Consider the following 23,896-nt stretch of genomic DNA (forward strand, 5'->3'; position numbering starts at 1 on the left):
ATTTCAATTCAGTAAAAATAATAAAAATAATTTCAGTTCAGTAAAAATAATTTAAGTTCAGCAAAAATTATTTCAGTTCAGTAAAAATTATTTCAGTTTAGTAAAAATAAGGTGAATTGAACGGGGCATAAGGAATACTTAGGGGTGTAAATGAACCAAGCCGATCAATAAACTACTCGGGTTGAAGCACGGTTGAAGCTCGTTCATGTTCGTTTTTTTTTATTTATTTATTTTTTTTTTTGAGATTTTCATATGTCAAAGTACCAAGCTCGTTTATTACTAAACTCATGCATGGAACGCTCAACTCGTTTAATAAACGAGCCGTTCACGAACCGTTCGCGAACATATAGCATACTAAATGAGCCGAGCTTGAACATATTTTTGAGCTCGCTTGAAAGCTCGGGATCGTTTTCGGACTCGCCTAAGTTAATTGAACTTGAACATGAACAAGGTAGTATTCGGTTCGGTTCGGTTCATTTACACCCATAGGAATACTGTAAAACTTTTGACAGTTTCTTGTTGATCAAGCCTAATTTGAACTCTATAACAATTTTTTTTTCAATTTTTTAATTTAATTATTTTTTTTTTAAAAAAAATTTAATGTTGGAAATATATATTGAGCAGTCATTAGGCAATAAACACACGTTTCCTCTTCACTGTGTTCTTCAATCTTTACTCTCTGAATTCCTCCGTCTAAGCAGCTTCTCAGCTTTCTCTGCTCCATTGAAGCTGCTTCATAGGTTCGATGTCTATCATAATCATCGAATTTCAATTTTTCATTCTACTTTTAATCGTCAATTTTATTCAATTTAGGGTTCTTCTAAGGTTGATTGATTATTTATTGAATTATAATTTAATTACTGAAATGCTAGAATTTTGCTGTTCATTTTCGTTAGTAAGAAGAGTTTAATTTGATAATTTAGTCAAGTCTTTTGCTGCTTCAGGTTTTCAAGCAAACCCTAAATTTTCGACGACCATTTGCGATGGCGGTGAGTTTCTAGATCTTTAATTTCATTTCATTAACTTCAATTTTGTTCTTTGCAACAATAACACGAATTACCATTTTTGATTGGATCCAGATTTAGAAAACATAAACTGCCGATAATAAAACCCTTTTTGCTTTATCTAATTGTCCTAATTTTAGGCAGTATATCACCAAATTCGAAATGGGTATATATTCAACTATCCGATTCTGTTGTTTATGATAAATTTATTTAGCTGTAGCTCGGAATTAATTGTTAAAGTGTCTATACCCAAATTCGAAATGAAGAGGTCGGAATAAAGGAGGTTGCAATGTAGCTTATCAGAGAATAAACTCGTATTTGTTGGGAGGGGAAGGGGGATGGTAATCATGTAGTTGCATGACTTGTATTTACAATTTTGGAGCTTAATTTGTTCTTCGTGGTTGTAGATGACTCGGTAATTGGGTGGGGGGAGTGGGAGGAGTTGGTTGATAAAAGTAGAAGGGTTAAGTTCACACGTCTCTCTGGGAGGGGAAGGGGGATGGTAATCATGTAGTTGCATGACTTATATTTACAATTTTGGAGCTTAATTTGTTCTTGGTAGTTGTAGATTCTAAGACTCGGTAATTGGGTGGGGGGAGTTGGAGGAGTTGGTTGACAAAAGTAGAAGGGTTAACTTCACACGTCTCTCTGGCAATTCATCTTCTGCTCCTTACTCCAAGTGTCTATGTTGGATACTCGATACTTGGATACTTCCACTTCGTATTGGACCTAAAACATGCAAAAGGTTCATAGGATAGCCGTGTTTGATTTTTCTGGCCAATTTACATAGTTCACCACTATTTGATAAGTGATGACCTCTTCCAATTCAAGTATTTTGCTAGATTGCCGGCTGACTTGTTTATTTCTACAATTTAACAGATGTTTTTGCACTTAAGGTTTTTTCTTTCAGTGTTCTTATGTTTGGATGGGGAGTGGGAGAATAAAATTAGAAGCACTGTTCAGTTCACATGTCTCTCTAGCAATTCACTTTCGTCATTATCTGATGATTAATATATTTTTTTCTCGTGTTTGTATTATATGGTTAGTTGAATTACACTGATGTATCCTTCCCTTTTGATGTCTGTGGGTTCTGACGGGGGTTGGGATTTGCTTCATTCCAAAAATATAGAACTAGGAAAGCTACCCCATCCTGTAATTGGTTTGCAATCATGGAAGTTACAAAACGTAGCTTGTCTCAAACTTCTACAATGAAGCCTTTTTGGTGATAAAATGAGATTTATGCACTTAATTACATTCTTTTTTGTTCCCAAAATCAAAGTTTTATGTATTGGATTTTTGGTGATAAAATGAAATTTATCATGCTTCCTTTCTTTGTTTCATTCTCCTTGTTAACCTTTTGACCTGTTCTCTTATTGGACTTTAATTTGCAGGACAATCAAGGCAATCTGGAAGCACAGATAGATGCATTATTGAATGTCGAAAAGCAAATGAGGCTTGCTGGAGATGTTGCTGGAACTAGAAAAGCTGCGTGTGACATTCTGCAGTTATGCTTTGAAGCTAAAGCCTGGAAAACCTTGAATGATCAGATTGTTGTTCTGTCAAAGCGCAGAGGTCAACTCAAACAGGTACACATTGTTAATTTTGATGTAATGACATTTTTCTAGTTGTTTGCTTAGTGTATATTGTACTTTAGTGAATTTTATCATGACTGAAGCAGCTATAGTCATAGTTATGTAATCTTTGATAATATCTGTGGCTCTGTGCTATAAATGTACAATTCTGTGAGTCAGACGGATTTATCCTTAATCTGAATATTTCAAGGTTAAGTGATATCACATTTTAAGTGATTAAGTATAGCTAATACCATCCATCTTTCTATAAGGATAAAATTTTCCTTACCCCACTGGTGCCTAGAATGTTTCATTCTTGTTCTGTTTTTGTTGCTCATTGAGTATATACCTTGAGTTGCAACATTGGTGAATTCTGTTGTAGCATATCCCTAATCACATTTACTGGACCACACTATGTTTCCATATTGAACCTAACTTGCTATTCTGCTAGATTGCCTAGATATGCACTTTTGTTTGCAAAACAATGCGTAGAATACTAGAATCAGGTGAGAATTCTCACATTTATCAGGAATAGGAAGCTTGTTAACTGTGATATTGAATATATACATAAGAAATTAGAGAAAGCTTAGGCTCTACTCTCTAGACCTTAGCACTTTGTTTGGATAGAAAGAAATGGAAGGAAAAGAAGAGAAGAGAAAGGGAGGGAGACCAATTCTCTTGTTTGGGTAAAAGATTGGGGGAAAGAAGGGGAAGGTGAGGGAGGGATCCATTTTCCCTTTCTCTGTATAAGCATAATCCCTCCAAATTTGGAGAGATTTGGAGGGAAAATGAAGCTCACCTTCCCCTCCCTTTCTTTTCCCTTCCCTTCCTCCTTTTTCCCTCCCCTTCCTTTCCTTCCTTCTTTGCTATCCAAACAAAGTGTAAAAGAAACATAATTGTATAGCAAAACTGCTAAAGTTAATGTTAAAAGGGTGTATATGAGCTTTAATTAGTAAAAATGATTCAAGTTTAGTAAAAATCAGTTTTAATCAGTAATTATCAGTAACTATAAAGATCAAACAACATATTAAATCAGTGAAAATTCGGTAAAAACCCTGCTTTTGTTAGTCAAAAGAATGTTATTTTAGTAAATAGGAAATAAAATTTCTGCAAACTAAGGCGAATAGAATAGGGCCTTCGATATAATTTGTATAACTAGAAGATTAATTTTATCAGTAGGGGTGTGTTACCTCCAGTAGATTTTCTCTCGCTACAATAAGCATGAGCCTCATATGAGCATTATAACATCAGCTGCACTACTGCCTTACTGCACAATTTTACCTTTTACAAACTTCTGACAGTAACTAACTATTTTATGGATAAATTATATTGTCTTAGGGGTCTTGGATTAAGCCATCACCACTGTAGGCCTAGTTTTGTTTGCAGCAAGCCAGCAACTGACTTCTTACTATTGTATCATGTTGATATTCTTGGAATTTTTACTAAAACTGTGTAGTTCATATGGATTTATGATTTATAATTTTTATGGTTCACCAGACAGAAATCAAACTACATAGTGCACTATTCTTTTCTTAGTTACCTACCTTTTAATTTTGGAGTCATCATTCCTTCGTGAAGCATTTAATCAGGAGGTTCCTTTATTTACAGGCTGTGACAGGAATGGTGCAGCAAGCCATGGGTTACATTGATCAAACACCTGATCTTGATACTCGTATAGAGCTCATTAAAACACTGAATAGTGTATCTGCTGGGAAGGTAACCAGATATTACCATGTTGAGCTTGTCTTTTGTTAATATTTTATCTTTCATTTGTTTCATGTCGTTTTCGGTTTGTTACAGATATACGTTGAAATAGAAAGGGCACGTTTGATCAAGACCCTTGCTAAGATTAAGGAAGAACAAGGGCTTATCGATGAAGCTGCTGAATTGATGCAAGAGATAGCGGTAAGTGTAGTTGCTTATGTGTATGACTCCTTGTGTATTTCTTAAAATATGTTTCAGGACTATTTTTTTTGGTAAAAATTGCGTAATTGATCATCATTACACATATTTGTGATACTGCAGGTTGAAACCTTTGGTGCAATGGCAAAAACTGAAAAGATTGCTTTTATTCTTGAGCAAGTAAGATCCATTTTTCGAGTTTTGTTGGTTCCATTATCTCTTCTCCTGGCAGTAATAGTTTACTGTTGGAGATAAATGTTTCTACTTTATTATTTTAGCTGTGTTTAAATGTTGATGATGAGTTAAAATTTGGAAAATTATTCTGTTTTGCAGGTTCGCCTTTGTTTAGACCGTAAAGACTTTGTTCGGGCTCAAATCCTATCCAGGAAAATCAGTCCCAGAGTTTTTGATATTGATCCTTCAAAAGAAAAGAAGAAACCTAAGGAAGGTGATGCCATTGTAGAAGAGGCCCCTGCTAATATTCCAACATTGCCAGAATTGAAGCGTATTTATTACGAATTGATGATTCAGTGAGTTCAAGATTCTCTTTTATGGAGTACTTCTTTAATTCTGTTCTTGCTAGGACATCTGTGGGGTTTGAATTTTTTTGATTTGCAGTAATTGGTTTTTTTTTTCTTTATCTCTTGGAGATTGAATGTAAAAATTAGTTTCATTTCTCAATAAGTAGATTTTGCCTGGCACCATGACTTGTTTTTGGTTGCAAATAGTCAAATTAATGTACTTTCTTCTTGAAATCTTGTGCTTGGAAAATTTCTGTGCGTTCTGTTGTTTCTTTCGTTGATATTTGGGGATTCTTTTACATTCTTTGAGAGATTAAGATGGTAGAGAGAATAGACTAATGGCATAATTGGAGCCGAAGTATAAATTAAGGGGTAAAATTTATGGGGTGACTTTCTAGGCTAATTATCCTGGAAAAATTCTATTTTTTCCATAAGCTTAGTAGACAGCCATATATTCCTTTTATTCCCTCTAGCCTCTAATCTCATTCTATCATCACTCCATCACATTAGTGTGGTAACTTTACCACCTAATTCCACACCCAGTTGCTTCTTTTTGTCTCTCTCTGCTATCATTTACCTCTACATCTCAACCATCATCCTTTCTGCAATCTAAAATCACATGCACCATCCCAATTTTCTTACGCCCCAAGACTTTTTATGGAGATAAAAGTTTAGATCGCAAAATAGAGAAGTTGCTTGCATCCTTTGGAGGCTGTTCTAGCCTCTTAAGGTTCCGTGATGACTAGAACCTCTCTAGAATCTTGTTGCTGGTGAAAGCACTTTGGTGTCAACTGTCAACAGTGTTGATAATTATTGAAATTGCTTTGGGGGAAGCTACTTGTAGAAAAGTGAGATGCTGAATTGAGTGGAAGAATTGATGTTGGGAATGGTGGAAATTGGTGTGTTGGGAGGATGGAGGGAGTGTTGGAAAGAACTCAAAGAAGAATTATTTCTACTTTTCTAGGTGGGAAGAGTGGGAAGAGTTTTCCTTCCATACAAGTGAACTTAACAACCCGTAATTATATTTCTCAGTTCATACACCTGAAGTATCCAAAAATACTAGCCCTTGGCATATAAGTATATAACCCCCTGCCCTTTTAAGGAAAGCTGATCAGGGAGGACAATTGAAGAATCTTATCAGTCCATCATAAGATTCATAACAGAACTATCACTCTCTTGTCATAGGAAGAGAACTGCCCTTGCTTATTCAAATCAAGCTTAAATTAATATCCTATAGTGTAATGGGTTGTACCAAAATATCCTTAAAATAGATTGGTTATTGTTATGTTAAATTTAAGGTTGCCATACTCTACTAGCACGACTTTTTTTTTTTTTTTTTTTCCAAAACTTTTCTGGTGTTGCTTTTGTGTATTTTGTAATCTCTCTTGTCTAGACTACTATGGGCATGGTTGTTTTTTGTTTGATTACCATATCTATGCTATTGAATTGGTTTTTTTTATTCTTATTGTTGTTTTGACATTTTTAATCGGAAGTTGATATTCTGAGGCCTCAATGAGTTTCTTTTGTTCAGATACTACAAGCACCACAATGACTACCTTGAAATATGTCGATGTTACAAGGCTATCTATGAGATCCCATCTGTCAAGGAAGAGCCTGAGCAGTGGACTCCGGTAAACAATGCTTCAATATTACCATGCTGCACTTTCTTGTGGATCTCAAAGTTTATTAATATGGTATTTTGTGCAGATTTTGAGGAAAATTTGCTGGTATCTGGCTCTTGCCCCACATGATCCAATGCAGTCAAGCCTTCTAAACTCTACTCTGGAGGATAAGAACCTTTTTGAAATCCCCAAGTTCAGGTATGTCATTTACTGCCTAAATTGTTTTCTTCCTTTTCAGTTATACTTCTGAATATGTATGTCACATTGTGGTATGGGTTCTTTTGATGTGTTGCTGCAGGTCACTATTGAAACAGCTCGTGACAATGGAGGTTGTCCTTTGGACCAGTCTTTGGAATGAATTTGAGGGCGAATTTGAGAATGAGAAGAATTTGCTTGGAGGCTCTTTAGGCGACAAAGCTGCTGAAGATCTTAAACAAAGGGTCATTGAACATGTAAGCTTTTCTACTATCGATCTATATTACCTATAATTCTCAGAAAATAAGGTTGATATTCATATTTCGGTTCTTTGCTCTCCTTGCAGAACATACTTGTTATTTCAAAGTACTACTCAAGGATCACCTTGAAGAGACTGGCAGACTTATTATGCCTTAGTATTAAGGTTTGTTGCCATTATGAGCTTGAATCACTTGCACATCCTCTATAATTTCTATCTTGAACTCATCTAGACACATAAGACAACTTTTTGGGTGGTTCTGAAAATCCTTGTATAAAATTGATGTTTCAGTCAGCAATTCTCAGTAATTCTGATGGCAATAATGTTTAATATGCTAGGAATGCATGTTGCATGTATTCTTTAAATTCTTTAAATGGAATTGGGAATATGTATATGCTCTAGGCCTAAGTTAAATTTAAATTTGGGCGTTGGTATTTTCATGTGCTTGACTTAGGTTAATTGAACTTGCAGGTAACTTGTCCACTTTGAGTCTTTGACATGATTTTGTGTATGCCGTCTTTTCTCACTCTGATCTGACTTGTACATGTCTCAGGAAACGGAGAAGCATCTATCTGATATGGTTGTATCTAAGGCTTTGGTGGCAAAGGTAGACAGGCCAATGGGGGTCGTATGTTTCCAGGTAGTTAAGGACAGCAATGATATTCTCAATTCATGGTCAATGAACTTGGAGAAGCTGCTTGACCTTGTTGAGAAGAGTTGCCATCAAATACACAAGGAGACAATGGTTCACAAAGCTGCTCTTAAAGCTTGAATGAGAGAATGACCGTGTATGTTCATTCCAGGTTTAATCACTAGGGTTGTGAAGAAATAGCCGCTTCTTTGTAATGCTTTTGATCCTTCTTTGCTCTCTCAGTGATATAGCTGTTCTGCATACTTAAAAGGGTACATGTTTAGGCGGCTATTAGCTCTGGGATTCATGAGCCTGATGCTGTCAGGTCGAGTAGCATGTATCGTGTGACTTCCAACTTGTCTAATATTCATTGTCTACGAACATCCAGGACAAGGAGAATAGATGTACTTCAATCTCATGGAATTTGATCAGCTATTGTTTGTTTGTTTATTTATGATATTTCGGTGACAAGTAATTAAATTTCTTTTTACAGCTTTTTAATTGCAAAAACAATATGCAACAAAATATCATTCAGATTTATGCTCCTTGAATATTAGTATAATTTTCCAAATTATTGGGATATGCTGATTTATGCTAAATAGAGGTGCAGCTTAGAAGTTTGATTTTCCATGTATGGATGCATATTTTGGGTTATTGAGTTGCAACTGGTTGTATTCGAAGACTTTAAAATCAAAACACGAGTTTGTATGTCAAAAAATGGTGGGAGAAGTGAATCTACCAAAGCCCCTGGATTTCACAAGGGCCCGATAAACAATCGATGTTTAGGCATAATGATCTCCCTCACCATTTAACTTTCACCTTGAATAAAGTACTTAACTGCATCCCTCTGATCTAAGTTTTTAACAACCAACTTCCCAAGCCATACAAGTTACCATGCCTACTTCCAATTTTTATTTCTCAAAAACTTGAACACAACTTATTTCACCGAAACCTGTACGGTTGTAAACAATTATTTCACATAAACTTGTACACATTCTTTGCTAATTGTAGCAAAATCTTCATATTGGAATGGCTGTAACTTGATTCTCGTATGACTATTGTTTAATTCACCTTACAAAAATGAATGGGATGCAAAAAGAGGCCACTTGGATAACTGTAGGTTTTTGTTTCTTTATATAATGGCACTTTAACTGCCAATTTGTGTGATTTTTCAAATTTGCAGTAGGCAATCATGTCCAACATTAGTTAGAAGTATGATCTGTGGCTTTATTTGTTTTTTTTTATAAATGAGGATAAACCCAAATCTAAGGTGATTTTTAGAGCCAGTAGAATCATTTTCTGAACAAGTATAAATACATATATGCACCTTTTTATTTGTTTAGTTCACATATCTCAAGGGTAATTTTGTTTACAAAAGGAGCAAGAGGTTTGATACACAGCTCCTCTAGGATGCTCTGGTAAAGACATACGTAATCCTGGAAGATAAGTTTGCTGGATAGCGTACATTTTATTGAAGCTGCAAATCACCGGACTGCCAACCAAATTGTGCAACAGACGGTTCCCTATCGAATTCTCCCCTGCCTGTCACAAAAAACATGTCCAAAGCTAGCTTCCGAGTGATCAACATATACTCGAATACAATGTTATGATACATGATGCAATGCTATAAACTATAATTGTATTTCTATGATGATGAATACTTGATGATATTTACAAAAGTACATATAAAAGATAGGTTTGTAATAACGAATGTGCCTAGTTAATTATGTCAAAAACTTACCTTTAAAGTTGATGTTCTGAAAATTCATCAGGTAAGTAGACATGAGACTAAGGTTACATAGTATATACTGAATAACAATCAGATTAGAATCATAGTAAACTTACAGAGCTAATTTAACAGTTCTAATTTTCAGGGAGCAGTGTTCTTCAGGGAGTAGTAATCAGAATTAGCCTGGCTAGGACCAATCAAGAAACGAGCTAAATCGAAAGGGTCGTAACAAGGAGATCAACTCAGCCCAACTTGGCCAGCTCAAGCTCACAATATCCTCTAAATGAAGATCATAATCATCATCACTATCATCAACATTATGCCCATAATCTGCAGCTTGAAAATTATTTCTGACGCTGTTATTTTTATTACTCGAACCTTGCTGTAATGGGAGCTGGTAACGACATACAGGACACGTATTGTTAATTTGAAGCCAAGACATAATACAATCGGAATGGTAGAAATGGTTGCAGGCCAATTTTCTTATTTCTTGGTTCATAACAAAGTCTTCTTTGCAAATTGGACATTCTGAGTCACTGCACAATGCATCAGCTGTTGCTCTGACGTCTGTCATACACGAAGTAGTATTGTTCTCTGCAGTTTGATTCTGAGGCATCTGATCAGGCGGCTCTTGTTCTGCTATCCATGACAGTGCATTTTCTTGTGGTGATACAGGCCTTGGTAATGGTCGCGAAGAGGATATGTGGGTGGTGAATTGTGGCCTCAGAGTCAGACGACGAGGAGAAGACAGATTAATGATCTGAGCCATTGTGTCTAATAATTGAGCAGCTGATGCAGAAGTGGCAGAGGATCCTGCTCTAAATGATGATAGATTAGAATTCCTTGAAACGTCGATTTCCTGGCATACAAGGTTATAGCAAAGTGGGCATAAGAAATTGTGTAGGGGGTTGGGAGAAGCTGATGCAATCCTAACTGTTCGATCACAGTGACTACACCAGAAGAAACGATAGGTTCGTGTTCTTCTAACTCCATCGATCACAACCCGAGGCCTGTTAATCAAAGGCATGGTTGATTATTAGGCCTGGGTTGTGATGAAATGGGTGAAATTAATGGAAGAAGAAATTTGAGTTTGGTGTTAAGGAAGAATTAGGTATTTATAGGTCATGTGAAAGGAATAAAATGGTGAAGAAGAATAGAAAGTTAGTTTTTGTATGACTTGCATGCCAATCTTGTTGATTTAAGCAAAGGATGAGTAATCTACAATAACAAGCAACTATTGTTACATAAAAAAGCCTTCCATTTAATTTTGTATATTCCATCCATTTATTTATCAAATATGCCTTAATTCCTCCCTATTTATAAATGTGTGTAGTATTTAAATAAATAATTTGTATATTAATTAAATGATTTTCCCTTTTTCTTTTTCTTTATTACTCCGTACTTTTCTTTCCCTTTGATTTTTGTTTGTTTCCCACCAATTGAATATCGCATTTTTTTTATTGGTTGTGAAAACCTTAAGGGCATAATAGGATCTTTTACATGCTCTCAAGAACTTCTCCATTGTAATCGTACAACATTATCAAATGCATTATGGAGTAAATTATTACCTCTATTTCTTGTTAAGTGCAACAAAGGAATATTTTAAGTTTCACAAATAATACCTTTTTGTTACACATAATAAGAAATGGAGGTATTAATATAAATAAATGGGTTGTTTGGTAGAAACTATGAAGTGGATGAATGTAATAGAGTGTTGAAAACCTGTAGAATGACACCAGCCTGATTTAAAGTTATTAGAGTAAGATAGGTCTAGAACCAAAACAATGGGTAGACAACAGAGATAGCATGTAGGTACATTATTATAGAATTCACATCATACTCACCTAAGTTAGAGAGGGTACGGACATGATTTTGGTGGATAGTGGGAGTACGGATATCAAAAAGTCATTTTCGCCACAAATATTAGGTAGGTGGTGGATTTAAAATCATACTCGCCTCTTATCCACTCACTTGGACACCCACCTACTCATCCAAATACCCAATTTTCACCTTACTTTTTTTTTTTAAATTTTATTTTAAATTTTATCTTAATTTTATTTTTATTTTATTTAATTTTATTTTTTTACTTATAGCTACCCACTTTTTGACAATCTCTTACTATTTTAAACTTTTTTTTAATGGTATCATCCACTTTAATTTTGTTCATATTTATGCATATTTTTTTTAAGGAATAATATTTTGTTAGTATTTAGTTAATGACTGAATGTTACTCCCTCCATTTTTAAATACTTGCTCCACTTTTCATTTTCGACCGTTTTTAAATACTTGCTTTATTTCCTTTTTTGGAAACCTTTTACAATATTTAATTCATTTCTCACACCTAGTGGTCCCAACATAATACTCTCTCTCCTCAAATTCTTCCACTACTTTTGTTTTTTACAATTTTTATTCTCCAAACTACCCCACTACCTCCAAATTTTATTACTTTCTCCAATTTCGCCTAAAACTCCGTGCATGGAGAAATGGAGCAAGTATTTAAAAACGGAGGGAGTATATGATAATTGATGATGTTATATTGTTTGATGATTAACTTTTTTTTTTTACCAATAGCAATTAAATACTGAGTGTGCTACTACCTCTGTTTCACATTTCTTACAACTTTAAAGGGTGCACGGACTTTTAGGCAATTTTGTTTGTGAGTGTAAGATAGAGAGAGAAAAATAGGAATGCATTATGCATGTGATGAGGAGAGAGATATAGAGAAATGACAGCCTAGAAAGAAATGAAAACATTAGTTGAAAAATAATGTGTTGCATCCATTTTTGGCAAAAGTTGCAAAAAAATACTTCCTCCGTTTTCTTTTACTTGCAACACAGCTTTGTGGCACGTGGTTTGAGGTCGGGTTTATGTAATGTAAACGGACAAATTTTTCATTATAATTTTTACAAATGATTCTTAACCCTATTCTAATTTTCGTGTAAAAATTATATTGATAAAATCGCTCGTTTACCCTCACTAATCATCTCCTAAAACTGCGTACTTAAAAGGTGTGTTGCAAGTAAAAGAAAACGGAGGAAGTACGAAATAGAGGTACTAAAAAAAATTACAAAGGAAAAATAAACAAACAACATTAAAAAAAATTTCACAATTCTTAACAACAGTTGTGGCTGTAGTTTAGTGGTTAGAATTCCACGTTGTGGCCGAGGAGACCTGGGCTCGAATCCCAGCATCCTTTTTTTTTTTTTTTTTTTAATAATTTATTTATTTATTTATTTATTTTTTATATATAAATCCATCGTTGACACTTTGTCAACTTCAAAAACCCCAGAAATTAGTCTTCACTCTCTCTATCACTCTCCTCCTCCTCCTTAAACTTCTAATTTTGGTTCCTCCTCCTCCTTAAACTTCTAATTTTGGTTCGTAGATTCACCTTCATTACATTCCACAATCTAAGGTATGATCAATATTTAAACCGAATTCTATTATACATTCGCATGTACCTCACTATGATTATTTATTTTTAAATTAGCTCGAAATGAAAAACTAAGCCACTAATTTAGACTTGGGTATATGTGATTGTATAATGGACATCGATCAATCCCTTCTATTTACATTTTTGCATCTTTATTGTTTCATTTCATTTTCGATCTGAATTTTTTCAATGCATGAATTTCGATTTGTTTGTTGTTTTTTAATGTTAATTAATTTAGTTTTGGAATTATTGAAGATGGGTTTTTGTTGATTTAAATGTAGGTTAAGAAAAATTGTCGCTTTCAATTGCAGTTTTTCAATTTTTTCTGGGTTTGTCTGGTTGTGCAGAAATTGATGATGTGAATTTGGGGAAATAAGATATAAGAGAATTGAAATTGAGTAAGATGTTAATAAATTGCAGGGATCGCATAGCGGAGTGGATATCGCATTAGACTCCGAATCTAAAGGTCGTGGGTTCGAATCCCACTGCGATCGCCTTTCTTTTTTCATTTTTTTGATATGATAGTACAACTGAAAGTTAATTGTTTGCGGTTTTTTTGTGGGTTTTGTGTAGGATGGAGGACAACAGTAGATTGGTAAATTTATTCAGTAGGGTGTTTAGTTTAATAAGCAGTATAAGATGTGATATAGTTTAAGGCATTATCTATTTAATATGGAGTTATGCTGCTGGTGCATTTTTAAAGGATTGAGTATGGATGTCGTTTTGACTGTTAAGTCGGCTGTCTAGTGTGACAGATTTGAATTTGTTCGGTTGACTTTGGAGTGTGCGCGCTAGATTTTGTTCTTAAACATAGGTATTGAGATTGCTGTTAGGTAACATGAGTGAATTGGTTGTGTAAGTTGCGTTGAGGGCTTGAGGCTACTCCACATGCTTAATGTGTAAGTAGAATAAGTTTATAATTATGCTGAGTGTATACATGATGTAGCTAATTAGACTGGCTTATGCTAAGTGTTTTAGGGTGGTCTGAAATTGAGACTCTAAGTGGGGTTTAACATTGGATTTTATTGGTAATGTTTCAAGTGGGCTATTAGATATCATTCATGTGTTTGGCAAAGTATTGCAAAGTTTAGAACCGGAGATATAGACCTGTGTCACATCTTTCTGTAGTCCATGCTCACAAAGAGGCTATACATCATGGGTATTCTCATTTGATCTTTGGTTTGAACCCTAGGCTGGAGGTTGAGGACCAAAAATCTATTTATTTTGTGGTGTTATGTTATGATGAACCAGAGTATAGGATGTTGCTGGTCCTGTTATTGTGATATAGGATTAGCTGTTTGAGTTGGCTCACACTGATACAGGACTATTTTGTAGTCTCAAGTAGATAATTTGAACTATTAAAATATGACTCCTGAAATCAGTAACTTTTCATTGAGGCCAACACAAGGTTTAGTATTTCACATTTGAGGTAAAAGGTCCAAATTTTTACTACGAGGTGCTAACTTGTTTTCTGTAGACTGAAACTCTAGGCTTATTCCATTGTATATGAGAATTCTGGTGTCAAACCCGTTTGCATGTTTTGACTTATATGAACACTTGACGTAAGATTTTATGAAATGACCAGTGAGCAGGCAGTAGCTTATCAAAGGATCCTTGTCACTGTTTAAGAAATGACAATTTAATATATTCTGCAATATGTAACAAAAACTGGCCTACTTGGCTCTTTCTTTGGCACTGCAGTGTGGTTTAAGAATTTTTGTTTGATGCATATGGATCCAAAAGATGTGTAATAATGAAGGGTCACCCTTCATGGTTTTGCTTTCATCTGTTCATTCCGTAATTGATGGCTACTTCCTGTTAGACCAGGGGAGAATGTGAGAACTATGTGCATACTTTGTTGAGAAACAAGTATTATGCATATTAGCATACCTTTGTTATCATGTAGGATTACATTTTTCAAGTGCGTACTTACTCAGTATCTGCTAAATAAATATTATTCATGGTAGCTACCATGCTAAATTTTGGTTAGACATGATCACGACTGAATTCCTTCTTTGGTCTTATTGCAGATGTTTGACGATCAGATGCTTGGATTTTTGGCCAATTCACTTGGAATCAGCTTGTTCATGCTTGTCATCGCTTACCATTATGTAATGGCCGATCCCAGATATGAAGGCAATTGAAGATATACAGTGTTTATGGAGGCACTTAACAAAATCTATATTTGATAGGTTGTAGATGATTTTTAATACAGTTTGGGTTCGTATAATGCATACACTGTCATGTAACCTTTGGCTGAAGACAGTTTTGATAGATAAAAAGATGGCATATCCTTCCTGACCTGTTATGCCTTTTAATACATGAAGCCAAATTATTGAATGTGTTGTTGAACACTTTCACACTTTCACAGCAAATTATTGCAAATCAAATACATAAAGCTGTGATCTCAATTGTTTTGATCTTCTCTCTCTGAGTTTCCAATCAAAACTGTAAATTTATGGTTGGCCACCAAAACCTTCCATCGCAGTTTAAATGTTTTTTCCTCTAAAAAAATGTACACCGATGTATAAACATGTTAAATACAAATATATAGCATAATTAGAGAGTAAAAATATAAGTAAATAGTCTTGCCTATTTTATAAGATTTTTTCTTAGCATTATTTCAAGTGAATAATTGGAGTGAATCTACCAGAAATGTATCTGGAAAAACTTGGGAGAAGGATAATTTTTTTTGGTATTATTTACGATTTTTTTTTTTTGAAGCCATTTATGAAATAATTTGAAATTGGAAAAATCCCATTAAATCTTCCTACAATTTATAAGACACATAAATACATAATGCAGCAGCTGAGAATATTCATCATTGCGAAAGCATATACTATCCTTTTGAGACTAGATTGAAATTCGCATATTCAAATTCGCATATTCAAAAGTATACTGAAACAAGTGAACTATTTCAAAAGAAGCCAAAAAATTAAACATAAGTGTGGCCTGAAACCTGCATGCCTTTATTTTGGAAGCAACTATACCATCCAATCTGGAACATTTTTATTTCCGACTTCTTCCACTGTATACAATTTCTATACACGAAAGATATAACTTCTGTTCATCAAGAAATCGTCAAAAACAGGTGAAGATTTTACAGGCTACCAACCAACTCTTTTGTACAAATTAAGGCCTTCCAGGCTATGAAACCGAACAGTCAAAACAATGTATAGCAGCAGAAGGAGAAGGCCGATAATGATGCTTTTCAATACCTTATCACATTTAATAAATTTGAAGTCATCAGCACGGTAAGCAGGATGGGATGAAACATTCTCAGCCTCATATCCTATAACTGGTCCAACAGCATTACTCTCTTTACCAATAGAGTTTGAGCATCTTGGGCACGAGCAGTCACCGCCCAGGAATGAAGGAAGCACCTGAAGATACTCTGACAAAACCTTTTGGTAGTCCTCCCCCAAAATTCGAATTTTCCGCCTTGTTCCTGGTCTCAACACCAGGTAACAGCACAAAACAGTAGAGTTATTAACTCAACTGCAGATAGAATTTGATTTCCTTCTGAATGAAAAGAAATTGAAGCTGAAATTGTTCGATTACAACTCAAAGGTAATCCACTGAGACCAAACTCAAAAGTTATCCACTTTTTACTTTTTCATTAACAGGCCATAGTTGTCAATAATTTAACCCAAATGCTACAGTCCTCCCCCATCTAAGGGGCATATGCAATCTAACTCTTGCAATCAGTCAAAGTGAAAAATCCTTGATCGAAATAGTATTTTCATAAATCAATGACACTAATATTTACAACAGTACATAGGTAAATGCTCACTTTCTGAAAACAGAAAGGAGAATCTGTCGTGTATGCCCCATTTCTCAGGTGATCACACTTTTAACCATTCCAAATTCAAATTACATAGTGTGGCCTAGTAACTAATTAAAGTCTCAATCTTTGTATTTTACATATGTATTGGTAAAATAAGATTTTGAGTAAAACTTCATAACGCATTAACGCATAGCTTATTTTTCCTATAACAATAACCAAGATGAGTCCTTTTATCTGTCTTTTAAGGTCTCATTGAGATATAGGCCGTGTTGGCCTTCTACATCCCAATCCTCATATAAGAGCAGTGGAATTCAGAAGAAGGAGCAGTAGCAAAATCATCATACCTGTTGTCCCACACTAAAACATATAAACACTGAATCCCTGGAAATCCTAAATATTTTGTATGAATATGTGCATACTTGCAAAGTTAATTGATGCAATAGATAGTTGGCATAAAGGTTTAGACATATCCCTTCCTTGCCACTGATTGTAATGACTGTCTCTTTACAGTACAAATAGCAGATACCCATACTTCAGAAGTTCAGATTATAATAATCTGATAAGTGTATGGTTATAATAATCTGACAAGTGTATAATGTAATAATGACACTGGAAACCATACATAAAGCATAGGAAGAGATAATGGCATGAATAACATCAGAAAAGCTTACTTGAAAAAGTGTTTGTGCAATCACACGAGCGATGGGAGGCAGTCGAACAACAAATAAAGCAGCAAGCCGATTTGGATAATGGTCTTGCAAAAGCATAGCACAGGATCTCATCATGTGTATAGGGAAACCAAATGGACTTAATCCGTCACAGTCCATCAGTACTGTGAGTACAGGATCTTCTGCATGAACTAGGTGGAGAATCCCATACTCTATCTGAGAAACTAATCAAGAAGAAAAAGTAAGCAATCAAAGTTAAAAAAAAAAAAAGAAAAAAAAAAAGAAAAGAAAATTGCAGTGCTGATAGTATATATTCCAAATGTCCCATGCTATTTGCATGGTGTCGGCCTATTGTTTATCCCTTAATGTGCCCTAGGAAATTGACTTTGCCCCATGTCAATTTTGAACAGTTTGGGATGTACTAAAATGAATTTCCAATCACACGTTATTGCCATAGGATTTTGCTTGAGTTATTCTAGGCCAACTAGCTACAAGAAATAATATCTAATGAAAAATAAAAGCAACATGTGAAAGTCAAAAGAATGTTTTAAGTTGCAAGTCTTGCAACCACTTCTTCTAGGCTAGACATGGGTATTAAATACAGCTGTGTATCAAGATCCTATACAGTAATTCTATACCTCAAAGACGCTAAGGCACTGTCACTAAGTTGGACACGCAGGAAGAGCATGTCACTATAAAAATAAAAAATAAAATAAACAGACAGTACAGTTTGTTTTTAGTATCGCAGCATTAAAGGTATTGCCCGTATAGGAGAAGCATATTAAAAAGAAGAGTAAATAGTACAATGCTGAAATCAAATTGGAAAAAGAAAGTAAATGGAGGAACTAAAAATTGACCAATCATGGTATCTTTTTATAATCAAGGGAAACAGGGAAAATGTTAACCACTTAACCTTACTTCATCTAACAAAAAAGTTGCCCCTTTCTTATATTACCATATAATCTGAGCTAAAACTAGAGGCTACAGCCGAGCCCACCCCCACCTCCTCTCTCCTCACAATTCTCTCCTCCATTTATTTTACACGTAGTTCTAAAATGAATAACATTAATTGGTTGATCATGGAAGTACCGAAGTTCTGTTACAAGGTGGACTAGATAAACAACTTCCTCCATTTTGTGGGATATAGAACTACCTTGATATGTGTTTTTTTTAATGGAGTATAAATAAGCACATAATGGAATAAAATCAAAGTATCAGACAAAAACAAAAGCAACTCAAATTTGTCAGTGTCATACAAATATATGTGGAGTACAATATATGTTTTAAGTTCAAACCAACTATTCTCAACTTTGAAGAAACTCTGAGAGCCTGTTGTCAATCAAGAAAGGAAAAATATATTGCGCTACACAATAACAAGCATTACTATGTTTTATATTCATACCAAGTACTTCAGGCAAGCGATATCTTTCCCCAGACATCATAAAAGAGCATGCAGCTTGAACACGAACAATCAAGCAAGGGTGTCTCTTAATATCATATCCATGCCAAAACACCATCTCCGACGATTCTTCAAGCTCTTGCACCGACATAAACCTATAATTTTGCCTCCAGCTGATTGTTCTTTTGACCGAAGATAAGAATCTTGAGAAATCACCTTTCGCAACATGATATAATCTACGAAGGTCATCCTCAGTAATCCTGCAGAAAGGTTACATCAACATTTTTATAAAAATCTTCCTTGTTACCTAAAATGGAAAATTTTCCCACTCAAACATGTGAAAAGGACTCCTTCGCTAAATTTATTTCTTTCACACTCTCAGCCCATCCTACCAAACTCCTAAATGTGTGTGTCCAAACCTAAAATGAAGATTATTTGAGGACGGAGGGATTACTTTGTATGGCAGAACATGCAGCACAGTTGCAAGTCTTGCAACCACAAGCTCGTCAACCATATTATCTCAATTTATACATTACAATTCTACGACAATGCTTTCCCTACTCAATTTGGGTTTAAGCAGATCTTTTATGAGAGAGAAAAATAAATAAAATAAATAAACACTTCTCTTGAGGTAAACTTTTGCCAATGACTTATTCTTTCTCCAACATTTTCCTGAAAATGGCATATCATAGTTAACATACTAAAGCACCGTTTGGTAATTTGGTTCATCTGAGTTTGTTTAAATTTATATTATATTGTCTGAACTTTTTTTTTTTTTTGGTGTTTAGAGAGCCACAAGGGTGGGGGTGAGAATCGATCCCAGGATCTCCTGAAACCGGGAGGGAAGCTCTAACCACTTGAGCTATCTCTCACTCTTTGTCTGAACTTATTTAAACTTACATTATTTTGTCTGAACTTACTTTACCTGAATTTACATGATATATTTGAATTAATATGAAATTTTTTTAAAAACTTAAATATTCTGAACTTATCTATATGTACTTTTTCTTAACATGTTTTGTCATCTCTAAGCCACCTTAAAAAACAAATAGAAACACAGCCACAGCAGCAACAGGATTGAATATGCACGTCAGCCAAAATGGAAAATTTTGGCAATCAATGGTCTTTCAGTTTTGAGGGTAATGGAGGTTGAAGGTTACAGTAGTCATGATAACATGGCGATCTTTTAGCCTTGCACCATGGTTCAGGTTAAAGCAGAACCCCATATGCACGGCCATTTATAGGAAAGCCATATTTATTAGTACAGAATCAATTTATTTCATGACTATAAGCAAGTTGTTTTAATACCACTAAACTCAAATAATTGAGCAGGAAAGCAAGAAAGAAAGAAAGAAAGTAAGATGCTGTATAAAAGATTTCTCTTTGAAGCCTAGGCACTAAATTGATAGTAGGAACAGCTACAAAACCATAAAAATATCATAAATGAAATGTAATCACCTCTCTGGCAGAACAATTCCCTCCTTTTCTAGCTCAGCAAAAAGTTGCAACATCCATTTCTCCGGGGCTTGAATTTCAATTACTCTGCTGTCAGATATCATAAACAAAACAAAGAAGGTGATGAGTGTAAAATGGAAAGTGTAAAGATAATTTTGGGACGACTCCAAAATGTGAAAGAGAGAAGATAGTGATGGAAAATCATGGGATGGAGAAGTAACCCTTTGAGAGCTAAATAGAATATAAGTATGATGAAAGTCAAAAGTAGATACACATCCGAATGATATCCGAAAATTTGCAACATTGATCACCTTGAATCTGATGCTACATTGGTCAAGGAATCAGGTTGTGGATCAGTCCTTGGCTGAAAAGCATCTGAAGATTCTGAATTTCCTGGATCTTCTTCAACATTGTCTGATTGATTAGAGAAGGGTGTCGCAACTGAGAGAAGTAAAAGTGGTCTCGATAAAGCCTATCACAAAACAACATGATTGTAGAAAAATAAATCAAAACAAAGAAAATCAAATCACACCTATATGCAAGAATAACTAATAATTAGCAACTTTCTGTAAAAACAAGTAAAAATCAGCATCCCAAGGGAAAAGCTTTCACCTTACAAGAGATAAACAAACATTGTTCAATTTGCTCACTATGAGTTACTCCCCTACAAAAGCCATTAAATAATTTCTCTTCAGCATATGGGTTCATGCTTGGGGATGTGTTGGTACAAGCACTAAGGAATTTTTTCAACATTCAGTTTACCATTCAAAGTTCTTCAATTAAACTGTGTGAGCCTAAAAAGACTTTTTAAACAGACTCATCCGGTCATCCCTTTGTCTTATTTCTCCCTTTTTCTCTTTTTAAGTTCCTTGGTTTTCTTGAAGATTTTTTTTTTTTTTTTTGTTCTTTTTAGCCTATTTCTCATACTGCGAGACTGATTGCAAGAATGACCAATGCCAACAGCCCAAAAATTCAAAGTTATCTCCGTCAAAAGAACTGTTGTTTAAGAATAGCAGAAAATATAAATAAGCAAATATGCAAGAATGCCACCAATGTGACAATAAATCCTTTTGATGCACCTGATATCGTATTGTACTAATTAAAGATGCAAAGACAGAAAGCCTCCTTTAACTTCAACCATCAAACCCTTTTCTATATCGAAGCTCTCAGGAGTTTCCAATTATGTATAGAAACCTAAGATTGTATCGTATATGATTTTATAAAATAAATCACACCATTAAGTACAATACACACATATGCCTAAAGAGTAGTGGACCAACCTGCATGGACTTAACCAAACCCCTAAATAATCCCCACTTCTGAATCCACTTAAGTGGGGGTAAACAAAGAAATTGCAAAGCCTGAAGACTGCGCCACAAGAACGGATAGTGAGCCTGAGAAAACCTCCTCACTGCCTCCAGAATTGCAACTTTCAGGAGGAAAAGTCCAGCTTCAGTGAAAGTGGCCTTGCCCAATATATTTTTTTCCACATTAACAATACGTTGCAAAGCTTTCATTGAGTTCTTTGGGATGGACGCAACCAAACATTTTAAGGGTGGAGTTTTTCCATAAACCACAATACGCTTGAGCCCCTTTCTATTATTATCAGGAGCACCCAAGGAATCCTCCATCGACAATGGTAGAAAATTTCTAACTCACTTTCCCCACAAGCACACTCAAGAAGTCAATTCACAGCATGAAAAATAGGATAGCAACACCTCAGATTCAGAATCCATAATGGGAAGTGTTTTTGCGAGCACCGTGCCCAAAATCAAGAACTCAAATTCTGATTGTCATATAAAACCCTCATCCCTGATGGAGATGTCATATTCTTCAGCATCAACTGCCACACGCATGGACAAAAAATGAACACATGTAAGAAGAAAACTTCATCTAAATCAACAAAACATCTGCTTATTCACAGAAAACAAATAACATTAAATAGATTAAATTCTTAAGATTATTTTAAAAAGGCTGGCCTTTGGAAACACACCAAGTTTACACAAGAAAATTGTTCAAAAGCATTTTGCTCAGAAACAAGAATTCATCACTGAGCTCAGCTAGCTAACAGACTAAAAAGCGCGAAAATTGCTAATATTTCGTAGGCAAGTGTTGATTTGTATTCCAAATTCATCCAATGTCAATGTGTTGATTTACTAGAATGAGTAGACAGCTAAAATGACATAGCCTAAACAAAATTTCAAAATCTTAAGGATACCTACAATGCTTAAGTTGATAAATGGAGTACAATTTATTCAATCATCATAATTTTCAACACCAAACAAATAAATACACGCCTAGATTATCAGAATGAACTCACCAAAATACTACAAACATAAATCATCAATCACACACAATTCATCCCATCCAAAATATAAATTTAAAGGAGCTATACAAATGAAAGATAATTGAACAACATCTACAAGAAGAAAGAAAAAATACAAAATTAAATTTCGGGGAAAGGAAATTAGAAAACCTAATCAGAAAATTATTGGGAATTAAGTAAAATTGAAAGCAAAGTAAGGAATAGATATGCTGATGAAATTATCAAAGAATATCAAATTAGGAATAATAATAACTAACCAATATTAAGTAATGGATTCGAATAATTCAGAAGAAAGGTGAAACAATTTGGCAAAATTGTGAATTGGGTATTGTTTAAGAACTCTAAAAGGTTAAAGTTTTTGATGAAATTGGGGGAAATTTTGGTAATGTGGCAAGAATTTAGAAATTGCAGTTTGTAGTGCTTCTTGAGAAAAAGAGAGAAAGACCGAGAGAATTGAAAGTGAGACAAAGACAAAGGATTGTCTTACCTAGTTACCTTCAAGTGTTCGACCCGCCAATTATGGAGTGAATATTACCAGAAAAATGGATTGGACATCTTTGTTTAAAAAAAAAGTCGGCCCATGTGTATCACGATTCGACTAGGCAAAACTGACCCATAAATTACCCGATCCGTGATACGGAATACTCCTTCTGTTGACTGTGCGCGGTCTTCAACACGTGTATTAAAACGTTTATATCTTTATTTTCATAAACGTAAAAATTATAAAAACATGATATTAATAAAATATACAATGAGACGAATCTAACAAGACCACTCATGACTATATTATCTTTTATAGATTAACGGTAAATTATAGTCAAAGTTTTTAAAGTTTGACTCAAAAAGTTGCAATAAGGCAAAATAAAGGGACGGAGGGAGTATTCGATTTTAGATTTAAGTTTTACTTGAAATTAATTAATCGGAAAATTTGTCAATTGTAGTCATTTAATAAAAAAGAAAGTTGCAAATTGCAGCCCAAAAGTACTACAAACAACTTGTTAATTATCATCTAATCTAATTTTTTTCTCGATTTACGTGTTAAAAAAATGTTCCATTTAGGTTTTAGAGTGGTCATTTTACCCCTTAAGAATCCACATTAAGCACGGAATCGGAAAATAATTAACATAAGTGTCTCGTTTTGCATACAAAAAAATGTATTGTTTTGTGCGCAACTATATTTTTGCCGCAAAAACGAGACACTTACGTTATTTTTTTGCCAATTCTGAGCTCAATTTAGTTCCTTTAAAACTAAAATGATCTCTGAAACCTTACCGAACATTTTCCTACACGCAAATCGAGGGAAAATAGATTAGGTAGCAATTAACAAATATTTAGTACTTTTGGACTACAATTTGCAAAGTATAAACTTTAAATGGCTATAATTGGCAAATTTT

General features: G+C 34.6%; 4 protein-coding genes and 1 non-coding gene across 10 annotated transcripts; 3 read left to right on the forward strand and 2 right to left on the reverse strand.

The window, feature by feature from the left end:
* Positions 1–603: 603 nt before the first annotated feature.
* Positions 604–8,250, forward strand: LOC110699074 (26S proteasome non-ATPase regulatory subunit 12 homolog A-like). Its single transcript, XM_021876569.1, has 12 exons — positions 604–740; positions 945–989; positions 2,396–2,590; positions 4,184–4,291; positions 4,376–4,480; positions 4,601–4,657; positions 4,811–5,007; positions 6,530–6,629; positions 6,706–6,818; positions 6,919–7,072; positions 7,162–7,239; positions 7,628–8,250. Exons 2-12 carry the CDS (start codon positions 984–986, stop codon positions 7,844–7,846), a joined length of 1,332 nt encoding a protein of 443 aa, XP_021732261.1. The 5' UTR covers positions 604–740; positions 945–983; the 3' UTR covers positions 7,847–8,250.
* Positions 8,251–9,621: 1,371 nt separating this feature from the next.
* On the reverse strand, positions 9,622–10,461 carry LOC110699272 (E3 ubiquitin-protein ligase RING1-like). The gene has a single exon (XM_021876773.1). It carries the CDS (start codon positions 10,459–10,461, stop codon positions 9,622–9,624), a length of 840 nt encoding a protein of 279 aa, XP_021732465.1.
* A 1,977-nt stretch (positions 10,462–12,438) lies between these two features.
* On the forward strand, positions 12,439–15,278 carry LOC110699109 (dolichyl-diphosphooligosaccharide--protein glycosyltransferase subunit 4A-like). Of its 2 annotated transcripts, XM_021876606.1 has the most exons (3): positions 12,439–12,849; positions 13,288–13,333; positions 14,898–15,278. In XM_021876606.1, exon 3 carries the CDS (start codon positions 14,898–14,900, stop codon positions 15,009–15,011), a length of 114 nt encoding a protein of 37 aa, XP_021732298.1. In that variant the 5' UTR covers positions 12,439–12,849; positions 13,288–13,333; the 3' UTR covers positions 15,012–15,278. The 2 variants fall into 2 exon arrangements, with proteins under 2 accessions (XP_021732298.1, XP_021732294.1); XM_021876602.1 differs by lacking the exon at positions 13,288–13,333 and having other exon boundaries at positions 12,448–12,849.
* Positions 13,289–13,361, forward strand: TRNAR-CCG. Its single transcript has one exon. It is a non-coding gene; the product is annotated as a tRNA-Arg (tRNA).
* A 443-nt stretch (positions 15,279–15,721) lies between the features above and the next one.
* On the reverse strand, positions 15,722–23,008 carry LOC110699079. 5 transcript variants are annotated; one of them, XM_021876578.1, is made up of 7 exons: positions 22,990–23,008; positions 21,457–22,019; positions 20,488–20,648; positions 20,180–20,266; positions 18,725–18,981; positions 17,326–17,546; positions 15,722–16,315 (listed from the first exon to the last, which is right to left on the reverse strand). In XM_021876578.1, exons 2-7 carry the CDS (start codon positions 21,805–21,807, stop codon positions 16,160–16,162), a joined length of 1,233 nt encoding a protein of 410 aa, XP_021732270.1. In that variant the 5' UTR covers positions 21,808–22,019; positions 22,990–23,008; the 3' UTR covers positions 15,722–16,159. The 5 variants fall into 5 exon arrangements, with proteins under 5 accessions (XP_021732270.1, XP_021732276.1, XP_021732267.1 ...); XM_021876584.1 differs by lacking the exon at positions 22,990–23,008 and adding an exon at positions 22,760–22,982 and having other exon boundaries at positions 20,180–20,263; XM_021876575.1 differs by lacking the exon at positions 22,990–23,008 and adding an exon at positions 22,760–22,982.
* Between the last annotated feature and the right edge of the window lie 888 nt (positions 23,009–23,896).

This window comes from Chenopodium quinoa, unplaced genomic scaffold (assembly GCF_001683475.1).
Source record: "Chenopodium quinoa cultivar QQ74 unplaced genomic scaffold, ASM168347v1, whole genome shotgun sequence".
NCBI classification, from domain to species: Eukaryota; Viridiplantae; Streptophyta; class Magnoliopsida; order Caryophyllales; family Amaranthaceae; genus Chenopodium; species Chenopodium quinoa.